We start from the raw sequence: 25,476 nt of genomic DNA, 5'->3' as shown, positions 1-25,476 counted from the left end.
TTCTCGCCAGTTTATATGCAGCTGCTGCACTAAAACAAAGTTAAAATGTTATGAATATTTTTAATTGAAATTGAAAACAATCAAAAAATAAAAAGTTCCTTATTATATTCCTAATTATTTGTTATGTAATAAAGTGGGCATAAATAATAAAGTAGGCATAAAGTAAAATAATATTAATAATATATATACTTGTCATCATTAAAGCTTTAGTAGTACTTTTTGTACCTCTTGAATAGATGACAACGTTCCAACGGTCCTCCATTCCTTTTTTCTAATTTAAAGTACTCGATTAAATTTGAAACGAGTTCTTGTGCTTGTGAGGCAAGAGTTGTTCCAGGCATAATCCAAAAAAATCAATAAAATATTTTTTTTGTCATTTCTTTCACTTTTGCTAAACTTAAACAAAACCATTCCATAACTGTGTGAATTAGGTTAACTTTGTGTGTAAATCACTTACATACACTTAAATTACACTTACCATAAAATTTGAAACTCTAATATAAACTTCCAAATACAAAAACAGAACAAAAAAACAGCAAAAGATCCAACAAACTAACAGCCGCAAGTAAACAAACCAGAAACGTCACAAATTGTACTTAAAATCTGAAAACGTCCCCGAACGTCTTTTTTGTGGTAGCTGGTTTGTCTTTAGTTTCATGCGTGGAAGATAATTATGCTAGATAAAAAGTATGTGTTTTATCTGGCAAGGTAGTAATGACGAACGGGTAAAGAACCATGGACTCAACTGTAAACGCTTAACTTGCTTGGTATGGACCAGTAATGATAACACAGCCCACTGTGTTGAAAATGAAACAATTTAGTGCTTGATAAATGACGAGTTTGAAATATTTTTGCTCTGATTATATGCTCTGATTTCAAAAATGTCTTCTTTCTTTCCTATTTTATTTTTTTTTTTTTTCATAAAGAATTACTAGACATGGAAGGTAAAAAAAGAAGAACAAGAACGAATGACTGATTTGGCGAAGAATGTCAGATTATAACAGAGAGACAAAATAGAGCATATTTACTGATACAACAGGAACACAGAACCTGACAAGCAGAGGAGGAATATAAATATCCACGTTGGTCACGCCGTCATATGTTTTAAGTTGATTTCATGCATTTTTTTCCATACGGCAACGTAGCAGTGTCTGCAGATTATGAGTCATATGCGAAGATTAAGACGAGTCCCGAAAAATCAGTAAAGCAAAGAATAGCAAGACGAAAGCACATACACAAGATTCGAGAACGAGACCAGCGATCCGGCGAAGAGCGAAAGTTTTTTTGACTATTTACCAGCGACACATTCAAAGTATAAAACAAATAACATTCACACGTAAAGAAGAAAAAATAATACACCGCAGAAAGAAGACATCATATATAATCAAAGCACTTCAAGAACTACAAGAACTATTTAAGCCAACAGAGGTAAGAAAGTTTTACCAGAAACTGAACAAAAGCGGAAACGAATTCCAACAAAAGATATGAAGAGATAAGGAGGGTAATTTATTAAGAAAAAGGCTAGAAGAACTAAGAAGATGGAATTCCTGAATACGACCGAAAATGTTTTAGACTGTATTAATATATTTGATGTTCGTTTGTATTAATCTACTTAACGTTTTCTATTACTTTTAATTATTACATAATATAACACATTTTGCTCTTATTGTATGCCATACACTAAATTAAAATAAATTCTCCGCTACTGACACGTTTCCAGGTAAAAGTCATAAGGACACCTAAAAGAGACGATAAACTTCATCACGCGTATGACCCATTTCATTTTTTATTTGCTGGAGTGTGCTTAAAATAAGTTATATACTAAAATCTTACTATATATTTTTCTGAGATTTAAATAAAATCACGGAATCGAATTCCCCAAAACCTTCTGTACAAGTTGTGATCAACAAAATAAGTTCGATATCTTTAAAAGTTCGTATGTGCATTTTAGGTGGAACCAGATTACAACGGAGGAGCACCCATTCTTGACTATGAAGTAGAAATGACAACTCCCGACAACGCCCAAACTCTTGTCCATAAAAACAAAGAGACCGAATGCTCAGTTAACACCTTGAGTCCTGGCTGTGAGTATTCCTTCCAGGTTAGGGCTGTTAATAGAATAGGACCTGGATCATGGTCGGACATTTTGAAGATCACCAGTGGTGCCGCACCTCCATGTGCACCAGAGTTGCCACAAATTCACTGCAAGAGTCCTTTCCATGTTTATGTCGACTGGATGGAGCCTGTTTCTAATGGTGCACCCATCAATGAATATAGGTACGTGTTTACGTTTATGTAATTTTCTTTTTTACTACAGTTTCTTCGTTGTGTTGCTTTTTAGCAAATGGTGCTTATTTATTATTATATAAATAATATGTTTTAACATTTTTAATACATAAAAATAATCAGGTGTTTTTAATAATATAAATATATTATTCTACAATTTTTCTCGATCAGCTGTTGTTAATGTGTCATTTGCATATTTTAGATGTTTTTATTATTTTGCTTTGCTTAATTATGTATGTTTACAGACTAGAAATAAGTCCTGAGTTAAGTGAAGATAAATTCTCCAGTGTGTACCAAGGGCCTCAATTGAACTATGACGTGAAGGGTCTGACCCCTTTCCATTCCTACTGCTTTAGAGTGCAGGCCGGTAATAGTGCCGGTTTCAGCGGATTTTCTCCAGTTGCTACTACATTAACACCTGCAGCACCTCCTTCTGCTGTTACATCGTTGAAATCTGAATCAACTCCTACCTCCATTACATTATATTGGAACACGCCTAATGAGGTAAGTACTTTTAATTACCCTATGATTCAGTAGACTTCACTCTTTTTGAGAAATTACTTAACATATGTATTTTTTAGAATGGTAGCCCTATTACGAATTACAACATTGAAATCGGTGATAGGACAATATCAACAGATGGCGCTGTTAATGAATATACTGTGGAGGGTTTACTTCCGGAAACAAATTATAAAATCAAGATCCAAGCTATCAATGATGTTGCACATGGTCCATTTTCGTCTTCATTGAGAACTGCTACGTTGAGGCTGCCTCCGACTGCGCCCAGGTAAGTCAATTTGTTTTCGAAGCCATTGTTTATGATTTCATTAATATTCGGAAAATTTTTTGTCCAAAACGATCGAAAACCAATTCCAAGAACATTATAAATGGCTTAAATCGGTTCTTTTTACGATACATTTGTGATCCGGCATACTGTCAGATTTACTCACGGTACTGTATTTGGAAATTTCTTGAGCCAGTAGTGGAATATATTTCTTCGTGAATTGTTTTAGTCGGATCATTTTATCCTTGATTGTTTCTTCGAATGTATATGGAATATTTGGTGGATGAAAACACTATACATATAAAAACAGTGGAAAAAACTGATATATTTTTGTACACATTTATGACAAATGAATGAATGGAAAAAAAAGTATTTTTGAAGTGTACAATATTTAATTTCTAGCTGAACGCTTTGGGCTTACAAAGTCATTGTCAGAACTATGGTCAAATTTATAAAGTACTTCTACTAAAGAGAGATGGATCCAAAAAAGTTCTCCAAAAAATATCCAAAAGAAAGCACATTACACTCCACAAAAAACACATTAAACAATTTTTTGTTTATATACCCGTATATATATAAGTACCCGTGTAAATTAAAATTTTGATTTTGAAATTGAAATGTAACAATAAAACACTGAAAACTGTGTTTTCAAAACTTCCACAAAATTTAATATAAAATTTTATCACTACAGCTGTTTCGGCAGAGTGCCTTTCTCAAGTGTCCTATTTTTGGCTTGCGTTTACTCTTTATAGTCTCTAATGAAATAGGTTGAGGAGGGGAGTACTATTTGTCTCAAGTTGGTCATTCAGAATTATATCTGTGTTTTTTAATTTGTTAATTTCCATAGATTCTAACAAAGATAGCTTAAGGCCTTTATTTTAAATGTGAAGAATTTGAAATTTGTCGACACCAGAAAAAAAAACCCAGTACCTTCTGCTCGATTACATATATAGGCAAAATATCAACAAAAATAGCCAAACACATAAAAAGAAAGGAATAACACCAGCTTTCAGAACAAACAACAACTTAGGTAAATATATTAACAAAAACAAAAGCCAAAATAAAAACCACTTACACAGTGGTGTATACAAACTTAAATGTGGCGACTGCCCAAAAACTTACATCGGTCAAACTGGTAGACATTTTAATAAACGAATATCAGAACATAAAAGGGCTTTCAATAATAGAAAAACAGATTCTACATACGCACTTCACCTTTTAGATCATAATAATTCTTTTAATGACGAATTTCAAATTCTTCACATTCAAAATAAAGGCCTTAAGCTATCTTTGTTAGAATCTATGGAGAATAACAAATTAAAAAAGACAGATATAATTCTGAATGACCAACTTAAGACAAACAGTTTTCCCCTCCTCAACCATTTCCATCATGAATTTCCATCAAGTAACGGTCGAATCCATCAATTATTATGTATTAAGTCTTAGTTAAATTTGTGTATTCCAATATAAATATACTGTGAATAACTTGTACGTCTATAATATGATTCAATATAAAGATTACTTTAAATTAAATTTGATAATAAAATGTTTTAGGTTAGAATGTATTGCCACTGCTCATAACTATATTAAATTGAAATGGGGCGAAGGCAAAAACACGGAATATACCCAATACTGTGTCGAAATGGACAATCCGCGCGCGGGAGATTATCAGTGTGTATACAAAGGAACAGCTCTCACTTGCAAAGTCAACAAGTTACACGAATCTACAACATACAGATTTAGAGTAAATGCTGCTAACGATGCGGGTGTAGGAGATTTTTCTGAAGACTATGAGTTTACTACCACAGTTGCTCCTCCAACGACGCTAAAAGCTCCTAAAGTTATAGAAGTTGAACAAAGGAGTTGTTCTCTTGAGTGGTTGCCAGCTAAAAATGCATTTTCGGATTCCGTTGTCTACAGAGTACAATTAGCAAGACTAAAGGAACAAGTGTTCAAGCAGGTAAGGGCTTATAACTATTTAAATATAATTATTACAATCAACTTTTGAGTCGATTACAAAACAATCTACTCAAAAGCGAGATTTGAGATTACACCTCCTGTTTCAATGTAAGAAGTATGAAAATAAAAATATGTAATGTGCAAACGATAACTTTAATATTGAACTGACAAAAACTGCTATTGCGTTATTTGGAGGATATTTGAATATTTATGCAATACGAACATAGTTTCCTAAATATTCATCATTGGAACGACTGCAATAAAGACGTTATGAACAGAGAAATCATCAATTAAAAAACGAATTTCTTTATTTTTCCCCATTTGATACTACCAGACCTACTCATAATTACACATTCCAAACGATTTTTCATGGATCAGAAGACTTTTCTAATAAATTCTTGAAGAATTGCTTCCCATCCATAATTTCAGAAGCGCAGCTCTCAATTCTATTATTGAATTTAAATCCAGGCTCAACGCAGGCTAATTTATTGTAGGTATACCCATCTCATTCAGATAGTTGGTGGTGACTCGTGCGATATGGCATCGTGCATTAAAATAAAGACATCACCAATAAATCCCGCGAATGGAACTACATCTCTCTCTCTCTCTCTCTCATGTTCCCTCGAAATGTCTCTGATGTAACAATCCGTCGTTAAACCTCCTGCACGTCCTTCACCGGGCACGAAAACCAACTCGGTTTTTCCATCCATAAAAATACCTGCCCAAAACATACAAGAAATGCTTCCATATGACACAGTTTCTCGTATACAACATTTAGAAAATCACTCTTCTGGCCTTCTATAAACTCGACATGTCTTGTCGTTGCAGATTCTACTTTCAACGGAGAATAATACTTTACTCCATTGATAGTCGTCCCAATCCAGATGTTCGCGAACAAATTCTAATCGCCTTTGCTTCTGGGCTGCAGTTAGCTTGGGACCCGCAGCTGCCCTTATTAGTGTCAGGTTGGTTGCCTTCAGTCTCCTTGTGACTGTCCAAACGCTGGTATTCACACCTCGGACCTCTCTAAGCTCTTCTTTGAGATTCTTCTTCTTTGTCAACCGTTTTTCCATCCACGCCTGAATGTAGGTCTCTCCCAATTTCTTCAATCTTTCTCTATCTTGCGCTAATATAATCCACTGTTTGCCTGCCACTGTTCTTATGTCATCTACCCATCTTTTTTGAGGTCTTCCCATGCTACTTGTTGTCGTCCTTGGTCTCCATTCTAGAATTCTCCATGTCCACCTGTTGTCATTATATCGGGCTACGTGACCTGTCCAGCTCCATTTCATTTTCTCAATTTCTTCCACAATATCCGTAATCTTCGTTCTACGTCTTATCTCGGTGTTTCTAATCTTGTCTCTTAGTGATATTCCAAGCATGATTCGTTCCATTGCTCTTTGAGATTAGCATCAGTCAAATGCCGATTTTTCAAGGATTTTGATACAAGAAATCGATCATCTTTCTCCATTGTTATTTGTTTACGGCCTCCTTGTCGGTGCACATAATCATCAGTATCTTGGTACTGACGATACACTTGGGACATAGCTGATTGGCTTAAATTTAGTAGATTGACTCGTTCTGAGGCTTTCTCTCAATAATGTCACAGCTTGAGCTGCTTTGACGGATGTAGTATCCATTTGCAATGCACTTGCGAACTTGGTATAAGTGACTGATGTATTAGTGGGTTGCTATGGATATTGATGCGTAAGATGTTAACCGAAACAAGTCGGTGCGTGTCGATTTTAATAAGTCAAATTCTGACCCCCTTTCTACGTGTTGAGAGGGGGTCATAATCTACAATTTTTTTCTAACTCAGTAATGAAGTTAATGATTGTACACTAAATATTTTTAAATTACACTTTTTAGATTGAAACATTAGACGCACTCTCGCAAAATAATTTTGAGTCGATTATGTTGCACTTAAGTGTATGTATTTAATATGGTTCCGAAGAACTTTTGCCATCTTTGATTGGTAATGGTTATAGTTTTAAGTAAACTTTTTTGAGAATTATATAATATAGATACTGCTATTATAATAAAAATTTGTGTATTCAATCTGATTAAAAAAAAAACCTGTCACTAAGCTTATCTCTACAAGGTAAAGTTGACAGTTTGAAGATATCGTAATCTTCAAGGTCTAGTTTTTAGGGGTTGGGCGCCTATGTGTAATCATCGAATGACCCATCAGAAACGGTGGGTGCCAATGGATAACAATAGAATTACCTTTGAAAGTTGGGAGCAAATGTAGAACAATAAAACTCACAACTTTGTTTGGGAGCCATTTGTTAGGCCTTGTCTAGATCAGTCTCTCGGGTGTGAGAACGTCTTATCTTAGAAGTAAATCTGAATCATGAGTTTGGCTGTGACAAATAAATCGAGATATTAACTAATCATATTTATTGTACATAAATAAATATAAAATTGAAATTATATTATTAAATTAAAATCAAACAAAGCAAATCTTACCTATAGCTTTACAAAACATAAAATTATACTTATGGCTTCTGGTCTTCAAGTAGTTAAACAGGATTGCAGAATGTAGTTGTACATGAGTAGAGCGAGTTGTTAATATTGGTATTAAACTCCAAGGATAAGTTGAGTTCCCTTTGCAGCCGCAACCTACTGCAGTATTTTATTCCTAATGGTTTTAGGGAAGGTCCCTCCTGAACAAGGGGTACAGGAAAAAATATAGTTCAGGCTAAAAAAACTAGCAGAATGGACCGTATTTAGCAAATGCATACGTTGCAATATTACCTTGCCATATGAAGATTGAAAATAATTACAAAATTAAATAGAAAATAGCAAATTGGCTAGTTTAAAAGAAGCATGTGCGGATAAAGTTATGTATGTATCAAAAAGATGTCAAATTATAAAAAGACAGATATAAAAAAGGTATTCACCCCAGGAAAACATTTATAATAACATTAAATATTAAATATAACTGAGATAAATGAATATGGAAAAAAAAAAAATAAAGATTAAATCGGATATTTAGTTGATTGAAGAGTTGAGTGTAAACTATTTTTAGAATGAAAATAGTAAAGTAAAAGATAAAGTTAATAGAAGAATAAAATCAAAAGAAATTAAAGTAAAATAATTAGGTTAATGAAAAATAACAAACGTGCCATTTATAACGTTACAATATACTACAGATATACCCGGACTTATTAAAATGACAGAAATCTCTTAAGCCGAAGAAGCAAGTCTACGAAGAATAAGAAGGAATATAATTGCAAAGAGCAAAGAGCAATGGAACGAATCATGCTTGGAATATCACTGAGAGACAAGATTAGAAACAATGAGATAAGACGTAGAACGAAGATTAGGGATATTGTGGAAGAAGTTACAAAAATGAAATGTCGGTGGACAGGTCACATAGCCCGATATAATGACAACAGGTGGACACGGAGAATTCTAGAGTGGAGACCAAGGACGACAACAAGAAGCATAGGAAGACCTTAAATGAGATGGGTAGATGACATAAGAGCAGTGGCAGGCAAACAGTGAATTCGATTGGCGCAAAATAGAGAAATATGGAAGCAATTGGGAGAGACCTACATTCAGGGTGGATGGAAAATGGTTGACAAAGGGAAAGAAGGAATATATTCAAACAATTAACTGGGTCTGCAGAATCAATTAACCAATGTGACCTAGACGAATATTGATCATACTTGATCTATTCAGCCACGATAATGTATTGACTTATTGCGTTTGTTATCCATAGAATACTTAGCATAGGGATAAATTAAAAATATGTTTCGTTTCTTGTAAACGTAAGATTCTCAAGAAAACACTCTTTCACTCGTTAAATTCAGGGTCCCAGCTAGCTTAAAGTGAATATTTAATACCAACAAGGGATTATACAAGGATACTTTTCAAGCTAAGGTGCCTTTCTTAGCGATTTTATTACAACACAAGATAGACAACGGATAGGAGGTAAATATGTAAAATACGAATAGACAGAGGAAACAAAGCTACCTAGATTCATATAACATCAAACCTTCAATCCTAAATTTTTCTTTTAGTCCTTTTTAATTATGTATTCCCAAAAAAATTGAATAAGTCTAATATTTGACTAAGCCGTGACAGATAGAAAATAGAAGATTTATTCTGAGGAAGCGGGAAAAGAGATAAAAATACGCATTGGAAAATCCAAAATATGAAAACAAATATAAAAATTAAGTATTTTGCTGGATCATTATCATATCATGATATGTAGGTAGGATAGTTTACTTCTTAATACAATTTACCTACAAATTTAGTATAACAATAAAAAATACTGATAATTGTTTGATTACTAAATTACTAAACACACAAAAAATACTCCATCCAAACGCAATTCCAAGGTGTTAAATAAAAACCTTATGGAATTTTTATGATACACATAGTGGATGAAAAATGCTACAAATTTAATTGTGGAGATTATCTTAAAAATAGTAAAATTATTGCGGTAAAATACTAAGATTTGCTTTTGTATTTAAAATTGTTTTAAATATTTTAGGTATCTAAGACTTCTGAGGGTAAATGCACCATCGAAGACCTGGAACCAGGAACCGACTATATGGCTCGTATTTGTCCTGTCCGTTTGACGTCGATCGGGGAACTTCCCGGTCCAGCGTCACCTTCAACATCATTTACGACAACCGCGTTGGAACCAGCAGCAGGCTCATCTACAAAGTCCACCTCCACAGGAAGTATCGCTCCACATGGGCCATCTCACAAACATCGTTCTCTCTATCATTCCATTTGGCAAGCGCTCACGTTTTCCGAGGAGTACTGCACTTACATGTACGTGATGTTGGTATTGCTAATCGGAATTGTCATATCCCTGCTGATCACGTCGTTTTTGTAAAATAGCGACGGTACACAAAATGCGCATATGTAGAAATGTATAAACGAAGGGAGGAACGTTTGGGAGAGAGTGGTGGTGGTAAATTTATATTTTTTAATTTATGTGTTGTACAGTGTGAAATTAAGCAAGCCTTAGACGAGTACCAGACTCAGACCGAAGTATTCCAAATATAGTTTCTTTATATATCAAAACACAAAAATTAGTTATCCAATAAATTATGTCACGAATATGTATTTGTGGTTACTTTATACAAAGTTTAATTATAAAACAAACGTCATTTTGAGATTATAGTTAAATAGACAAGTTATATGTTTTTTGAAAAGAAACTTAATATTTTTCATGTAGTTAACTGTATCAGTTAATATATTTTCCAAATTCGTGACGATTGTGTTGTGATTGTAGAAAATCTTATCTTTATTATCTTTTCTGTTTGTGGCGATAATTTATTAGATAACACATTTTCGAAAATGTTGTTCAGGAGGCAGTATAAAATACAAATTTGACTATCGGGTATATATTTTTTATATTATCAAAGAAATCAAAGTTTAACAAAACAAAATAAAGTGGCTTAATACTTATTTGCTTCCTAATTAAATTGAAATTGCCTTAACCTTTTAATGTTTTACAGATCTTCCAAATAATTATAAATTGTTGTATTATCTACTGTCTAGGTTAGATGCGAATATAGATGGTAGAAATATATTAATATATTTGTCAATCTAATTGTTTGTTAATCATAATGTATATTCTGTATTGTTCAATTTTTTCTTTGATTTACTGTTAAAAATTAAATATTTTTATAGTTAGTATAGATGACTATATTATTATATATATATTTCATATATCTCTATTATTTTTTATGTAATTATCATAGATAGTTATAATATATTTTATATTTTTTTAATCAAAAATATTGAAGTGACTGTTATTGTGCTTATATGTTTCATGAGATTATTAGTTTTTATCCCATACATTATCAAAGTAACTATAAAAAAGTACATTGCACGTTTTTTATAGATTAGCTTATTGTTTGAAAAACTTGATATGAATACCTAAAGTACTTGATCCGTTGTTACTGATAACAACAGTAATAGTACCATTAATTTGGCAAAAAACAAAAACTTTGCAAGGCTCTTTTTTGAATTCACAAAATACGTGGGAAGTATGTAATTTTAAACTATACAAGCAAAAATATGTCTCTGTCTTTATTATTATTCATTATACATTTTATTTTTTTAAATATATGCATATATAAAATATTATGTAATCCATTAAAAATTTTATTTGAATATCAATATGTATTCTATATTTAACAATAAAAACATCGACTAGCTGTGGGACTGAATTTTTTTTATAAATATACCTAGAACATCTAGAAAAATTTAATTGATTGTGGTGCAAAGTCAAGATGTAGTGTTTTATAGTTTTGACGTTTAACTTTATATATATATATATATATATATATATATATATATATATATATATATATACAGTATCGGTAATAATTTTAGGTAGGTATGCATTTTTAACAAGAGGAACTGAGAGACATAATTTAAAATGATGTGGGTCACCAAACCAATTCGTTTGTTAGGTATATTTCTGTAAGAGCAGCTTTGCCAGGTCATCAAAGTTAAAAATCGTATGCTGTTCAAATTATCGTATTTTATAGCTCCTGTTTATATTCTATTAAACAAGAAATTAACGAAGTGGAAAATATATACAATATATTTAATTTTTGTAAAAGAAACAAACGAAGACAAATAAACAAACGAACATAATAAACAAATTATTTAAGAAGTAAAACTTAAGGAAAAAACATATTCACTATTCAGTTAATGTGAACTTAACTTCTTGCAGTTTATCATCAGCTTCCTTCTTGTATAAATTGGTTACATTGATAGTTGTAACCATATCTGTTTTACCAAGCGGTTCATGCACTTCTTGTTTATTAAATTTACTTTTGAGGATTGTCTTTCACAACTTATAATATTTGGATGAGGTAAAGTTAACACAGACAATACAAAGTCACTCAAATTAGCAAATACAGGATTACCGTGAAAATATTTTATTTGACTCGCTTAAAAATAGAATTTATCCTGATTTTTGAATTATATTGGAATATCCTGGTATTGTTGAAGTTTCCTCCATTCGTTATCGATCTTTTGCATCTTTTGTACCTGTTAAGGTTTAGAATTTTGTGGCAATTTTGATATTCGTGTTACAATACTTTGGCAGCTATTAAAGCTACTTTTAGTTAGAAGGTGGATCTTGTCCATGACTGGATCTGCAAAATCATTTTTTCTTTTTGTACTTCCATACAAGCTGTTATCAAAAAACGCCTGCAACTTTCTTAACAATCCTGTATCAATTGATATGCCATTAATATATGATGATATTAATGATTTATATCAATAAATCATTAATATTCTGCGGTACTCCAAAACGTTATTAATGTTGACAAATTTTGTAATATCTTAAGGATCAATTGTTTAAACATTAGTTTGTCTTACATATCGTGAATCAATGTAAGTAAGCAATAGGTCTTTATACCCTGTGATCTTTTCGCTGTGCAAATTTGTAATAACTCCTTACTTATATATTGTACTTACGTTGCGTTAAGATTTTGGAACTTAGCGTCCCAGAAATGTTTTTTTTTTCATTTTAACGTTTGTATGTGTTATACACGAGATACTCGAGATAAAAATTTAGAAAAAAAAAAGAAGAAATCTTGGCTGAGGAATATCAGAGATTGGACTAACCTCAATGTTGAACAGATATTTCACGTTGCAAAAGATAGAGAAGCGTTTAAAGTAGTGATTGCCAACCTTCGGCGCAATAAGAAGAAGGTATACGTACTATCGTACATTGCAGACAATGTTAAAATTATCGTATAAAACGATAATTATCATACGCCTGACAATGCAGGATGTTATTTTAAACAGTGATAAATTCGACCGGAAACACTCGGTTTCAATCGGCAGACTAAATATGATTTTGATCTCTGTCTAGTAAGTGAAAACATCTCTTGCTAATATATATATATATACTGTAATATATATAATATATATATAATATATATATATATATATATATATATATATATATATATATATATATATATATATAATCTATAAAAATAATTTTAATAACTCAATACCATGAGAAACACTATATCTTAACATGCACTGTACAGAACGAAAATAAAGTGTGTACTATTCAGAAATTTAGGCTAAAAGGATCAATGTCAATGAAATGCATACTTACTTTAAAGGGATTTTGGTTTCATATAGGGTTACACACAAAATAAACAAGATGTGGGACAAAACAAAGCTAAACTGATACTGCAAACCTTTTATTTTAAATTTTTTCTGTTCAAATATTGTACTTTTCAGTATCATTTTGCTACCCTACAACGTTGCATACGATTTATTATTTCTCAAAATGAAATTGATGTTCGTTTAAGAACTACTCTTTTCTTTGCAGTTTTAAAGTGAAAATATATGTTCTTCGTTTAACAGCGAAGCGTAGTGCCAAATCACTTGAATACTCGTGCCGATTTCTTAATTTACACCTATATCGTGTTTTTTCTTCGATATTGGTAGTAGTTGAACTAAAAAAATCAAGATAGGAATGCTGTTTTTCGTTTAATATATAAGAATCTATAAACATCAATAAAAAAGTGACCGAATAAATCGTGATTTAATATTATTTAGCTTTCAGTGAGGTTGACCCCTGTGGCATAGGGATGTATCATGTAAAACTTAATATGTGGTATATTAATAAAAATTCAATATACATATAATAATTTCCAAAAAAGTGCCATTTTCCTTTAGTGCGAGAATTCAGTCGTGTATTAGAAGTCCAACAAACAAATAATGATCCGTTTTCTAGGAGAATTCATGAAAATATAAATATTTAGGCTATGTAAAACAGTTGTAGGTTTGACATAAAATTAATGTGGTTGTTGTTTTATGCCGTTAATTGGACAGATAATAAACAAGAAGTTGATAAAAATTCATAATTCTATTTGAACCATTCGTTTGCTTAATAGTGTCTAATTGAAAAACGTATGTATACACTAATTAGTAGTTATTCAAGAGAAGATATCAATTAGTGTGTGTAGTAATAATTAATGATCAAGAACTAATTTACTTATCTTTTTTAAACTGAATCTAAACTGTTTAGATTCAGTATAAATAAAGTTCAAACTATTTTACTTTTGGGTCAATAAACATTTGAGTATTAAAATTATTATTTTTGGTCTTTGCCTCGTTCCTCGTAAGTCCGTTCCACCTCATCGAATTTAACATGATCGTTTTGTTACTACGCTAACGGATTGTCGAGATATTAGGTGATATGAGATATTTAGGAAATTATGAAAATGCGAGGTTATTACTAATAATGTATCCGTAGACTGCGAGCTGCAATTGAAATCAGCTCCCAAAGTGCGACAGCGAAAAAAGTTACGAGCAGTCCTTGAATCTCTTTTTAATGGGCGGGGTTTATTGATCATGTGGCCTTCCCATTACCAGATTTTATAAATAGGTTATGTATTAAATAATTTTTTTTATTGTATGCACTATTTTCTTTAGCATCTTTCCGAGCCACGTTCTATTACATATAAATAAGTGGACTGAATAAGTACTGTTTCTTTAAATATTATTCAAGAATATCAATTGATCACTTACGGAATTGTCCATTTTCATATGGACTTGACTGCTCGTTTCCACAAACGAAACACGTTTCTTTACCATTTTCAAATTCAATTACATAAAATATTTGATAAAATAATTATTTATCCATATTGTTATAAATAAAGGTAATGTTTTACATGTTATGTAGTGGGAAGGTCACGTGATAAATAAACCTGGTCTATTAGAAAGATACGCAAGGACTGCTCTTCTTTTTTCCCTGTTGCACTTGAGAAATGGATTTAGATTGCCGCGCGCAGTCTGGGCATTATATGTACATGAATTTATCTGTTCAGATGAATAAATAATGTATTCAAAGTAATGAATTATAATGAAGAATTTGTATTGCTAAATTTAACTTTTGCTATTTTGTATTGCTAAATATTTACTTTACTAATATGCATAATGAGCAGTGGAAAATTATCATTTGACGGTTTTCTATCATAAATTGAAGGTTATATATATATATATATATATATATATATATATATATATATATATATATATATATATATACATTTGATGTAAATCTATTCTGACTCAGTGTTGTTAAATGTTAATGAAAATCATAAATAACTAATTATTTTGAAGTCATATAGTTATGCTGACTAGTTACTGAATATTCATTTTACACACTGGAGAAGAACGTAAATGTTTCAGAATATAAATATTATCACCAAACAATAAATCTATATAAATAATTTTAACGTATTCTCTGGTGTTTAATATAACCTATAACCAGAAATATTTACCACTACCACCACCATCTCTCAAAGTGTCTTCCAATTTAAGTTTCCTCTCTCCGCGATTCTTAAGTATTATTAAACTGGGCTTTTAATATGAAGTATAATTATAGAGGACCAAAGCGTAATGTTTTGGTATTTTTATACGTGTCTCCCGTACTTGGTGTGGTGCTATAACTTCAGTGATATCGTTTAAGGGCAAGTCTATTAGACTAATAATATTGGTAAAAAACTTGGACTAGTGGATAATAAATATAAAACCACATAAAATGCAAAAGTTCTAATATATTTTAAAAATTCATATTCTCTAAAAACATGGCTAAGGATGGTCACACTTGATACAACCCGTTAGAATTCTAGCCCTTGAAGTAAAAAATGAGTGTCATACCGAATTAGACACAAGAGGAAATGAGAATTGGTTATGGGAAATATATGAAGAACTTAACAAAACAGGCACTAATGCTCTACCTACCATATGTCAAGAATTGTGAGAAAACATGTTATCAAAACAGTGGAAATGAAATGTACAAGAACATAGGGACATTAATAAGTAAAAAAAATCAAAAATGTAATAGATCAATGACTTATTGAGCCTGTAAACTTGCTACAATTATTTAACAATTCACACTCTAAAAACAGGCCACGAAAGCGATACAAATTTTATACTAATCTCTTCCATTTTGTAGGGCATCAATAGAATTTAGGTCATTGAAATGAAAAGAAGTCTTCTACAAAATTAAAGACACGAAGACAAGAGAATATAAGTTTTAATTTTATTTTTATGTAAAGGTAATATATAAAACCTAATAATGCGGTTTATTGGCCGTGTTTGAAAAATAGTTTCATTAAATATTTGCAAGATAATTGAAATATTAACAAGTGTCAATTTTTCGTAAAACACCGTACACATATTCGAAGTAATCCGATTGAATTATCTGATGATGATAAAATTGATGCATTTGAAAACTCTTCCTAATATATTTTTTGTTGATTTGATAAACATATTCCTGATACGTTAAATCAGCAGATCCATTTTAGAATAGTTTTAATTTCAATAGTATTAAACTAATGCCCAACAGCTTCTGAAATTTTTTTACAACCGGATCTTCTTTTATATTTTTTATTATATTTTTTTACCTTGCGGGATCCGGAGGAAAGTTTTAGATAACTTGGAGATTTAGCTCTAGTCGATATCACTGACAATTATTTTATAGATGTGATGTGATGAAAGTCGCTCTAAATGGCTGAAAATTAATAGCAGTAATTGGTAGTTTGATCTAATTTGAGGAAATCTAACTAGTAATTTTTTAACCGACTACTTTAATGTAATATTTCATGTTCTTTGTTGCAATAATTTTGAACATTTGAGCTCCCTTATGATCATCGTGCGTTCTAAATTTAAATCATCGAACTCCCCGTATAATGTTATTGAAGCTACGTTAATTAATTCTTATCAATTTTCAGCTAGTAGTGATGACTTGTCTAAATGGGGTGTTATTCCAGTCATAGTGTACATATTTACTTATGTAATGCTGTTGGCAATATTTAAATTATTATCTAGATGAAATTTATGTAAAAGTGACTGGATAGTCTATAAGTATATACAGAACGGACTGATTATTAGTTTTTGTCAATTACTAGTGCAATGTTTTTATTAAATGTAAATAATTTAGTCAGCGGGAGGTTCTTTTACAAAAGGTGAACTATGTATACAAGTAATGATTTTGAAATCTGTGTGTGGCAATTCTCGTATAAGATTTTCTATATTTTTGACATTGAAAAATGTGTCTGCAAACAAGAATCTTGCACTTAATCGACATAGAATCGAAACAGCATAAATATGCAAATTACCGAAATTTTTATCAGAATAGTATCAAGTATCACGGAGTGTATTGCACACTTAATTAAAGATGACAGTATGCACTTCCAATGAGGTTCAAAATTTTCTAGCCTTTAAATAACATATTTCAGAATCGTTACTACGACATTGTAAAACAAGTATCTTTTGAAAATATCCAACTTTTAGACCCAGGGCAAAAATGGTTTTGTTGTGACAGTTACATAAAAGTGGCAATTCATAAATAGTCTTTACAAAGTGTTTGTATGTTTATATAAATGTATTTTTTAAAATGTTAACTTTTATGTCAAGTAGTGTCAGTATTGTGTACCTAAACTAAGTTTTTCAGATGAGTCGTGATTTAATAGTACTAGGGCTTAAATAATCTGATCGCGCTACACAGCAGTTCAGTTCGATTAGTACGTCAACTCGTGATTCTTTAGAGGTGATTCGTAATCTGGAAAAGACTAGCAGTATTGTTAAATTACGGCCTTTAATGTTTTATCGTGTGTATGTGCAATATAGTCTACAGGCATCAAGTTATGGTTTTTCTGTTCTAACACGACCATTCAAATCAAAAATGTATGTATTTATAATATAAATAGTCCAGTCGGTTAGACGAAAGAATGGCCTAACTTTGCATACCGAGCTACCACAAATTTTATTATTCTAACCTTTAGGGAGGGGGGGTTAATAAATGTAAATTTAAAAGCGCGAGTGAAATCCACTACTGCCGCGCTAGCCGCCATCTTGAATTTAAAGGAAAACCGTTTTTGCTCAATTTCAATTTTTCGAAAAAAATGGTAAGGATTAAAATTGTTGCAAATGCGATTTCCTAAAAAAGCGCGAACGTAAGAACTTTGCGGGAATTGATTATATAGGAATTGTTTTTTTTTACAATATATCGGCCATTTTAATCTTTTCGACAAAATGGTTAGGACGTCAATTGTTTCAATTGCGATTTCTTACAATTTTTTCGTGCCGCCGATATTTTTCGAGATTCCGAGTGAAGGAGGAAAATAGTGACTAAGTATAATTATTGTTGAATGAATTCGTTTATTATTAACTTTACTACATAAATATACATAAACAAAAATGGAAAGAGTTATATTTTATACAATTTTGACTTCATTGATTTTTTTGTGCTATAATCAACATTGAAGTTTCTACACCTATGACAAGTCTAACCAGTGGCGCACCCAGGTGGGGGTTTTGGGGGGTTAAAACCCCCCCCCTCCTCCCAGACCCTATTCCGACACTGTTACTCACACATTTTAAGTACTCAAAATAGAGGTAACATCATAAAAAAAATTTCGGTGACCAACCAAAAACCCCCTCAGAGGCAAATTGTAGGCGCGCTACTGAGTCTAACGAGACACAAGCAATTAATGAACCCTAGAAATTGACATGATCAGAAGCAAGCCCTCAAACCCTAAAACAATCGAACCTACGACCTTAAATATTGATTTTAGCAAAAAATAGATATCAAAATTGATAAAATATAATTCTCTCCATTTTTGTTTAGTTACATTAAAGTTAATAATAAACGAGATAATTCAATAATTATGCTTCCTCCCACCTTTCAATATTTTTCCCTTACCTCGGAAAATATTGACCGCACGAAAAAAGTTGTAAAAAAGATTTTGTAGCAAATCGCATTTGCAACAATTTCAGTTCTTACCATTTTTGTCGAAAAGTTGAAAAAGGTGGAGATATTGAGCAAAAACGGTTCTTCTTTAAATTCAAGATCGCGGCTAATGCAACGGTGCGATTCAGTCGCGATTTTAAATTTACAAAATTATTGCCCAACCCTAAAGGTTAGAATAATAAAATTTGAGGTAGCTCGCCATGCAAAGTCAAATGAAATCCTGACTGGACTGAAATTCTTTAAAAATATTATCGAATCTTTTAAAATGAAGCATATATATTGGATGAGACAATGGTAATAAACGTAAATATCTGAAACTGCGGTTTAAGCTGACTTGAGGAATTAAAAAGAGCGTTGCTTGTGGGTGCATTAATGTTACCGAAATGGAAATGAGAGCTAATTAGTAAAATTTGTATGCGTTTTTTTTTTATATTTTTGCTTTAATAAAAGAAGTTTAAGAGAAGATTAAATCACGATCAGCATCATATTCCTCTCTCTCTCAACTTCGATTTACGGTGCAAATGACTTTGGCGCTTTCAGCTCTGTGTGCTTCTTAGTATGTTTAATAATATGATCAAAATTAAGAGGAGGATACCTTTATCTCGTCTTCAGTTTTATAACCAAGTCCATATTGGCCTGAATGTAGCATCGAATACGTCATCCGTACAAAGTAAAAATATAACAATTTTAATTTTGTTAATGGGCCTATTTGAAAGAGACAACCCAGTATTGGTTGGCTATGCTTATAATAACAGTTAAATAAGCGTTGTTTTTTTAGGGAGTAGAAATGAGATGTTGTTTATCTCATAATACTACTCTCTTCGCAGTGTTTCTAATAATTATCAAACTTTGAACTCATTTAAAATAGAGTATAATGCTGTTTCTTATATACGAGCTCTTTCTAGACATAATATTCAATTTTTATTTTACCTGTCTGGGTTTTGTTTCCGCTTTTGTATTGGTATATAAAAATCTTAATTAAAGTAGTTTGCTCTAGTCCATAATCCATAATCTTGATTTCATTTAAAATGAAATGAAAAATAAAATAAAATTTCAAAGATGGTAAATTTTAAGTTTTTCTGTTACTAAAATGTTTCAGAATATTGTTTATATTTCAGCGATTATATTTCACAGCTAATTTGTAAAATGGATTTAATGTAATTACTATTTACCTATCTGTCGCTGTTAGCTCCGTTTAATATTTTTTTACAAATCTTTTTAATAGATTATTATTAATATGAATCTTTAGTTTAAAAGAATGCAACAGAGTTACATTCTAATATAATGTGTGGATTCTATCGTTAGAATTTTAATTGTACCTAGTCAGCCCAACACAATAATTCTCTAATTGCAGAAGTTTATATCTTCAATATGCTAGTGTTTTTTCTACAAAGTTTTTTTATTTATGCTAGTGTTGCTAGTATTATGTGAACATTGTGGTCATTAAAGATCTTTAGCTGAAATTAATTTTCTACTACTTTTTGTTTAAAATTTTTAAATTTAAACTGTTAAATGTTTATTAAGAAAATTGTATTTATTTTAATCTTGGAATCTTTATGATACTCTAGGAGCCAGGGGAGGTTGAGTATGCACTTTTATGTTTCTCTCGGTACCTTAACGTTTGTTTATGTTTTTTGGTGCGTATATTCGAATTTTCGAGGGTACCTGACTGTCAATCTGTCAGATACTTTGTTATTAAAAATTTAATATTTCATCTTTAAAGAAATCTTTACAAAATTACTTTACCTTTATTAATAAAACAGTTATAAAAATTAAACATTAAAAATTTCACTAAAAAGTTCCGAAATAATTTGTTTATAAGAGATTTACACAAAATTAAGCTACAAACATTCAATATCTGGCTAGTGAAAGTTGTAGAACAACTCAAAATGAACTTTTAAAGCTTTGGTAAATGTTTCTATTTTAATTTTGACCAAAATATGGAACTTTTAATAAAGCGTATGGTCAACTCGCAGCGAATAAAAAGCAATACATAGGGAAATGGTAGGAATACTGAGACACAAAACTTTCAATGAGAATAACTTTTTTATTAAATGCTACTTTAAACTTATATTGTACCTATATATTTGATATATAAACTAGAACTGAATAATCATGTCGTTTTTTGATAAAAACTAAAGTTAACGCCTCAAAAATATTAAAACTAAAAATTACTAAATGTCTCACTGTTCCTTTCAATGTGTCAAAGTTTAATTCAAATTTTAAAAGCGAACTTTGGCGCTTAGTTAACACTTGCGGGCGGCAAAATCATTTTAATGTCTCTTTTTAATACATGTGAGACATCTGGGACAACTGGAAAAAAGAACTTGTTTTCACATTTAGCGCTTTTTCTTAAAAACCATATTTCAAAATCATTTTCTTTTATTTGAGACAAGACTTTGCCTACATAGTATGTCTTTTGCTTAGAGTTAAATTCAACAAGCACATAATTCCCATTGTTGGGACAGCGATCAAGATCTTCGAAACTAATTGGTTTCGAAGTAATAAAATCCTCTCCTCCGCTGGAATCTTGTAATTCCATCTCATTTTCAACTTGCTCATCAGAATTACTATCTAACACGCGCCTATTTACTTTTTTCTGTTTTGGTGTTTTTTCTTTAGATTTAGTTCCATTTTTTACGGGGTATCCGTAGTTATCATCGTCTTTCCTTTGCGTTTTTTGTTGCCCTCCCCAAATTTTCTTGTCGGAGCTTTAGGATAACCCTTAAAAACTGTTGGGTTTTCGTGGTATTAGTATTAATGGACTTGGACCAGGATTTTCTACATCTAGAGATTCATTTATATTTTCAGCAGCAGCTTCAACTGCAACAAGTGCATGTCTGTCACAAAACTTGACAAAAAATCTTCTTTAGTGAAGACATGCCAATCGAATGAAAATATTCCGTTTTTTCGAAAAATGCTTGTGATGTTAACTGACGTCATGGCTCGAGGATATGCTGTGTCCACACAGGCTGCTAAGTTATAAATTGTAAATGTTTGACCGGGAAGGTTCATCATCCATGCATCTACTGCAGCTCTATAGAAAGTTTGAAATGGTTTTAATAAGCCTACATCCAACGACTGTAATCTGTTTGTACAGTGTGGCGGTATAGTTAGGATTGTAACACCATTATTTTTACATAAATCGATAAATGACTTTGATGATTTTCCATTAACAATAAAAAAGGGTTTTCTCTGGTACTACCAGTGTGCTTAATAAAATGCTTAACAACTTGCACAAAGCACTTTATATTCATCCAACCTGTTTTTGAAGCTAGTCCTAAAGTTCCAGGGAGCGACCCGTTTATCATAAAAAAGTGTACTCTCGGGAATACCAGAGCAGGAGGAATAGCTGCTCCAGATGCTCCAGCAATACAGCATGTTGTTACGAGCGTTCCACGTTTGCCACTTGTAGTCTTACTAACCTGTCGTATACCTCTTTCTGCAAACACTTTTTAGGACTTTTGAACGATATCGGTTCCTGTCTCATCTAAATTATAGATGCGAATACAATCTCCAAACACCGGGAAACGCTTTAAGACAGTCTCAAGTTTACTGAAAAACATTTCAACTTTAAATTTATTAAAATCGGTTGCCCTTGCAAGACTGTAACCTTCTGGGGCCCGGAGGGATAAATTATTGGAATAACGTTTCTGAAATCCTTTCATCCAGGCAAGTGAAGCAATTTTTGATGTATGCCAGTTTGCTGGAGCCACTATATTTTTGTAGGTTGCGGTTTCATATGACAGTTTTCGGGTATCTTCTCTTGATAGACCATAAAACAATTTAGTACATTTAATTATATATTCGCACAAGTCGTCCTCCTGTTCGATAGTAAAAATTTGTTTTATTTTGTAATTAGGACATAAACGGACGTTTACGTCTTGTTGATGTTTTTTTACATATCTGTGGACTATTTGGAAAGATAGTCCTTTCATTCGTGCTGCTTGCCGTAAAGAGGTGCCGCCGTGTACTAATTCAATAGCCTGCCTCAGCAGATCTTCAGAGAATCTTCCTATTTTCCGATTTGTTTTATTTTTTCTTGTAATTTTCTTTGTGTAAGAGAAATTATTTTGCAAAAAATCTGGCTTATACAACTATAACGGAACAGTGAGACAGTAAAGGAACAGTGAGACACGTCCATCTGCCGTGTTGTCTCACTGTTCCATAAAAATTCGTTAATAAAAGTCGATAAAAAAAACTAATAAAATGTATACAAAAATCGTTTGTTTTAATTTAATTGTCTTGTAAAATGGTTTACTTTTTAGTTAAAATAACTTACCTTGTCTAAAAAACTTATTTTGACTCTTAACGGTCTCTTGTTTGCTTCACTTCAAGGTAGTAATAGGCATGTTCGTTTAGTTCTACAGGATAATACCGAACGAAGTAAGCTCTACCGACTTTGACTCAATGTTCCGACCGTCTCACTGTACCTACTCTCTCCCCTCCGTAAAATCCATGTAGATTCAGAGATGTATATAACTTTATCATTATATATAAAAAAGTTTTAGAAGTTTATAGGTAAAATTTTCATTAAAAAGTGGTGAATTAATTTGTTAATAACAGTTTTATACAAAATTGAGCCCTTAACGTTGGCAGTTTGGTTAATGGAAGCTACGTACCAAGTTAAAACAAACATGTTAAGCTTTCGTAAATGTTTTGCGTTAATTTTTTATGGAGATATTGAAAATTGATTTAGGTGCGCGGTATACACGCTCCTGTATTTGCGTGCGCGTTGCTGACCGTGCGCTTCAGAGCGTGTTATTAAAAGTTCCATATCTTGGTCAAAAATTAACGTAGAAACATTTACCAAAGCTTAAAATGGTTGTTTTGCGTTATTCTATAACTTCCATTAGCCAGATTTTCTAAAGTTTATAGCTTAATTTTGCTGAAACAATTACCTTTAAAATAAAGTGTTTTGAAATTTAATTGCACGTATGAAAGCTGAGTTACACTTGGAAAAGCCCCATTGAATGCCTAATTTGCAACTGTTTTTCACAAAATATGTTATAACTCCGGTTGTAATAATCGGATCATAGTTTATTAAACGCCATTTTGTTAACGTTTGCAAAAGGCCCAATTTTCATTTTGGTAAAAGTTGGTTAAGAGTTATTCTAAAGCAAGTTTTTGGAGCGTTTTAATATTATGCACTATCTTTAATGGGTACTAACCACAATTCTAGTAAAAAATACTTCTCTTTTAACATTTCGATTTCCACGTCGGAAATTGTTCTCAAAATACAAATTAATTTAATTAATTTTTATTAACTTAAAATAAATGTATTTTGAACTCAAATTGTGTTTATTTTCTATTTAATATAATAAAAAGCACTTATAATAAACCACTTAATAATGAAAAACAATTTCTTTTTAGTACTTTTTGTGATGGTTACTTCCTTTTCCTGTCATTGTTTCAACATTGTTGCTATTGTTAGTGTAAGCTAGATAAAATATTACTAAAATTTTGTTTTGAAAATTAAAAAATGTCATACATATTTTTAAATAATTACAGTTGCGCTTGATACTTTTTCGAAGTTTCCTTCCAAGACAATAATAGTACTAATAATAACGCAAAAACCCCTTAAAGTATAGACGATTCTGTGCATGAAATACCTGTACATAAATAATATTTAAAAATCTGTTTAAAACAGCTATTTTGTTTTATTTTTTAATTCCTAATATTAATTTTATATAAAATATATTTATAAAAGATTTTTATACAGCATTTATTTATTTAATGTTCCATTTTTCATGTTAGCTATTCGCTATATAGTCTAGAACAGCTATTTATACGCAACTGATCAGTATGTGTAGATTTGTGAGAGTTTTACATGTTATTGTTAACAGTCCGTCTGTATATGCAGATATTAACATATGAAAAATGTATATGTTAAAAAAATATCCATTAAATTATATGAATCTAATGTTAATCGTTTATGATCTAATCATTTATAATTTTAAAGTTGGCTATACTGGGATGTGTAACTGTGCACTTTGCACTATATGAAGAGTTATTATAATTATTATAGGTAAATATACATTATATATAAAAGAATCAATTATATTTTATCTACTAGAAATAATGAGTTTCATTTGTGTTTTCCCAAAGTATTTGATTCCATGTTAAATAAGAGAAAGTGGCCACTACTTTGACTGACAGTTTATTAAACGAAGAGTTCGTCAGAAAATCAGTTCAACTAATGGAGACGGTAACAGCCAGAGTTCTATTAAATAACCTAGAGGTCGAACTGGTCACCAAAAATCCAACACAGTAAGCAAATTGATATGGACCAAATACATACAAGAACTCTTTGATGATCATAGGTCCGAACGACCTCCATCCTACATATGTAATGAACACTTATCAATCACATCAGATGAAGTGGAAAAAGCAATATTACAACTAAAAGATGGCAAAGGTCCTGGGCCTGACAATTCATCTGCTGATCTCATAGAACTATTTAACAAAAATATTGAATGGCATATATTTAAACGGAGTAACACCAAGATCATGGAACATTTTAAAGTAATTTCTAAAAATCATACATCTAAGGATGTAATGGAGTATACAAAGAAAAAATCAGCCGTAGACAGTTTGGTTTTCGGAACATAGTGAGTACGAGAGAGGCTCTCTTTAGCAAACAAGTGCTATGTCAACGATGTAGAGATGTAAA

The 25,476-nt window shown here is 31.4% G+C and overlaps 1 protein-coding gene across 3 annotated transcripts in view; it reads left to right on the top strand.

The window, feature by feature from the left end:
- The window catches only part of mtgo (miles to go), a 508,417-nt gene extending 497,195 nt beyond the window's left edge, over window positions 1-11,222 (top strand). For all 3 annotated transcript variants that reach the window (XM_072532663.1, XM_072532664.1, XM_072532665.1), the window contains 5 exons: window positions 1,952-2,277; window positions 2,532-2,790; window positions 2,868-3,073; window positions 4,625-5,030; window positions 9,534-11,222. In XM_072532663.1, coding sequence (XP_072388764.1) covers window positions 1,952-2,277; window positions 2,532-2,790; window positions 2,868-3,073; window positions 4,625-5,030; window positions 9,534-9,884 — 1,548 coding nt within the window. In that variant the 3' untranslated portion in view covers window positions 9,885-11,222. The remainder of the gene's footprint in view (window positions 1-1,951; window positions 2,278-2,531; window positions 2,791-2,867; window positions 3,074-4,624; window positions 5,031-9,533) is intronic.
- The last annotated feature ends 14,254 nt before the right edge of the window (window positions 11,223-25,476 follow it).

The sequence above is a fragment of the Diabrotica undecimpunctata genome, chromosome 5 (genome assembly GCF_040954645.1).
Source record: "Diabrotica undecimpunctata isolate CICGRU chromosome 5, icDiaUnde3, whole genome shotgun sequence".
NCBI lineage: Eukaryota > Metazoa > Arthropoda > Insecta > Coleoptera > Chrysomelidae > Diabrotica > Diabrotica undecimpunctata.
The sequence above is the reverse complement of the archived record's forward strand: the minus strand, read 5'-3'. Positions and strand labels throughout refer to the sequence as shown.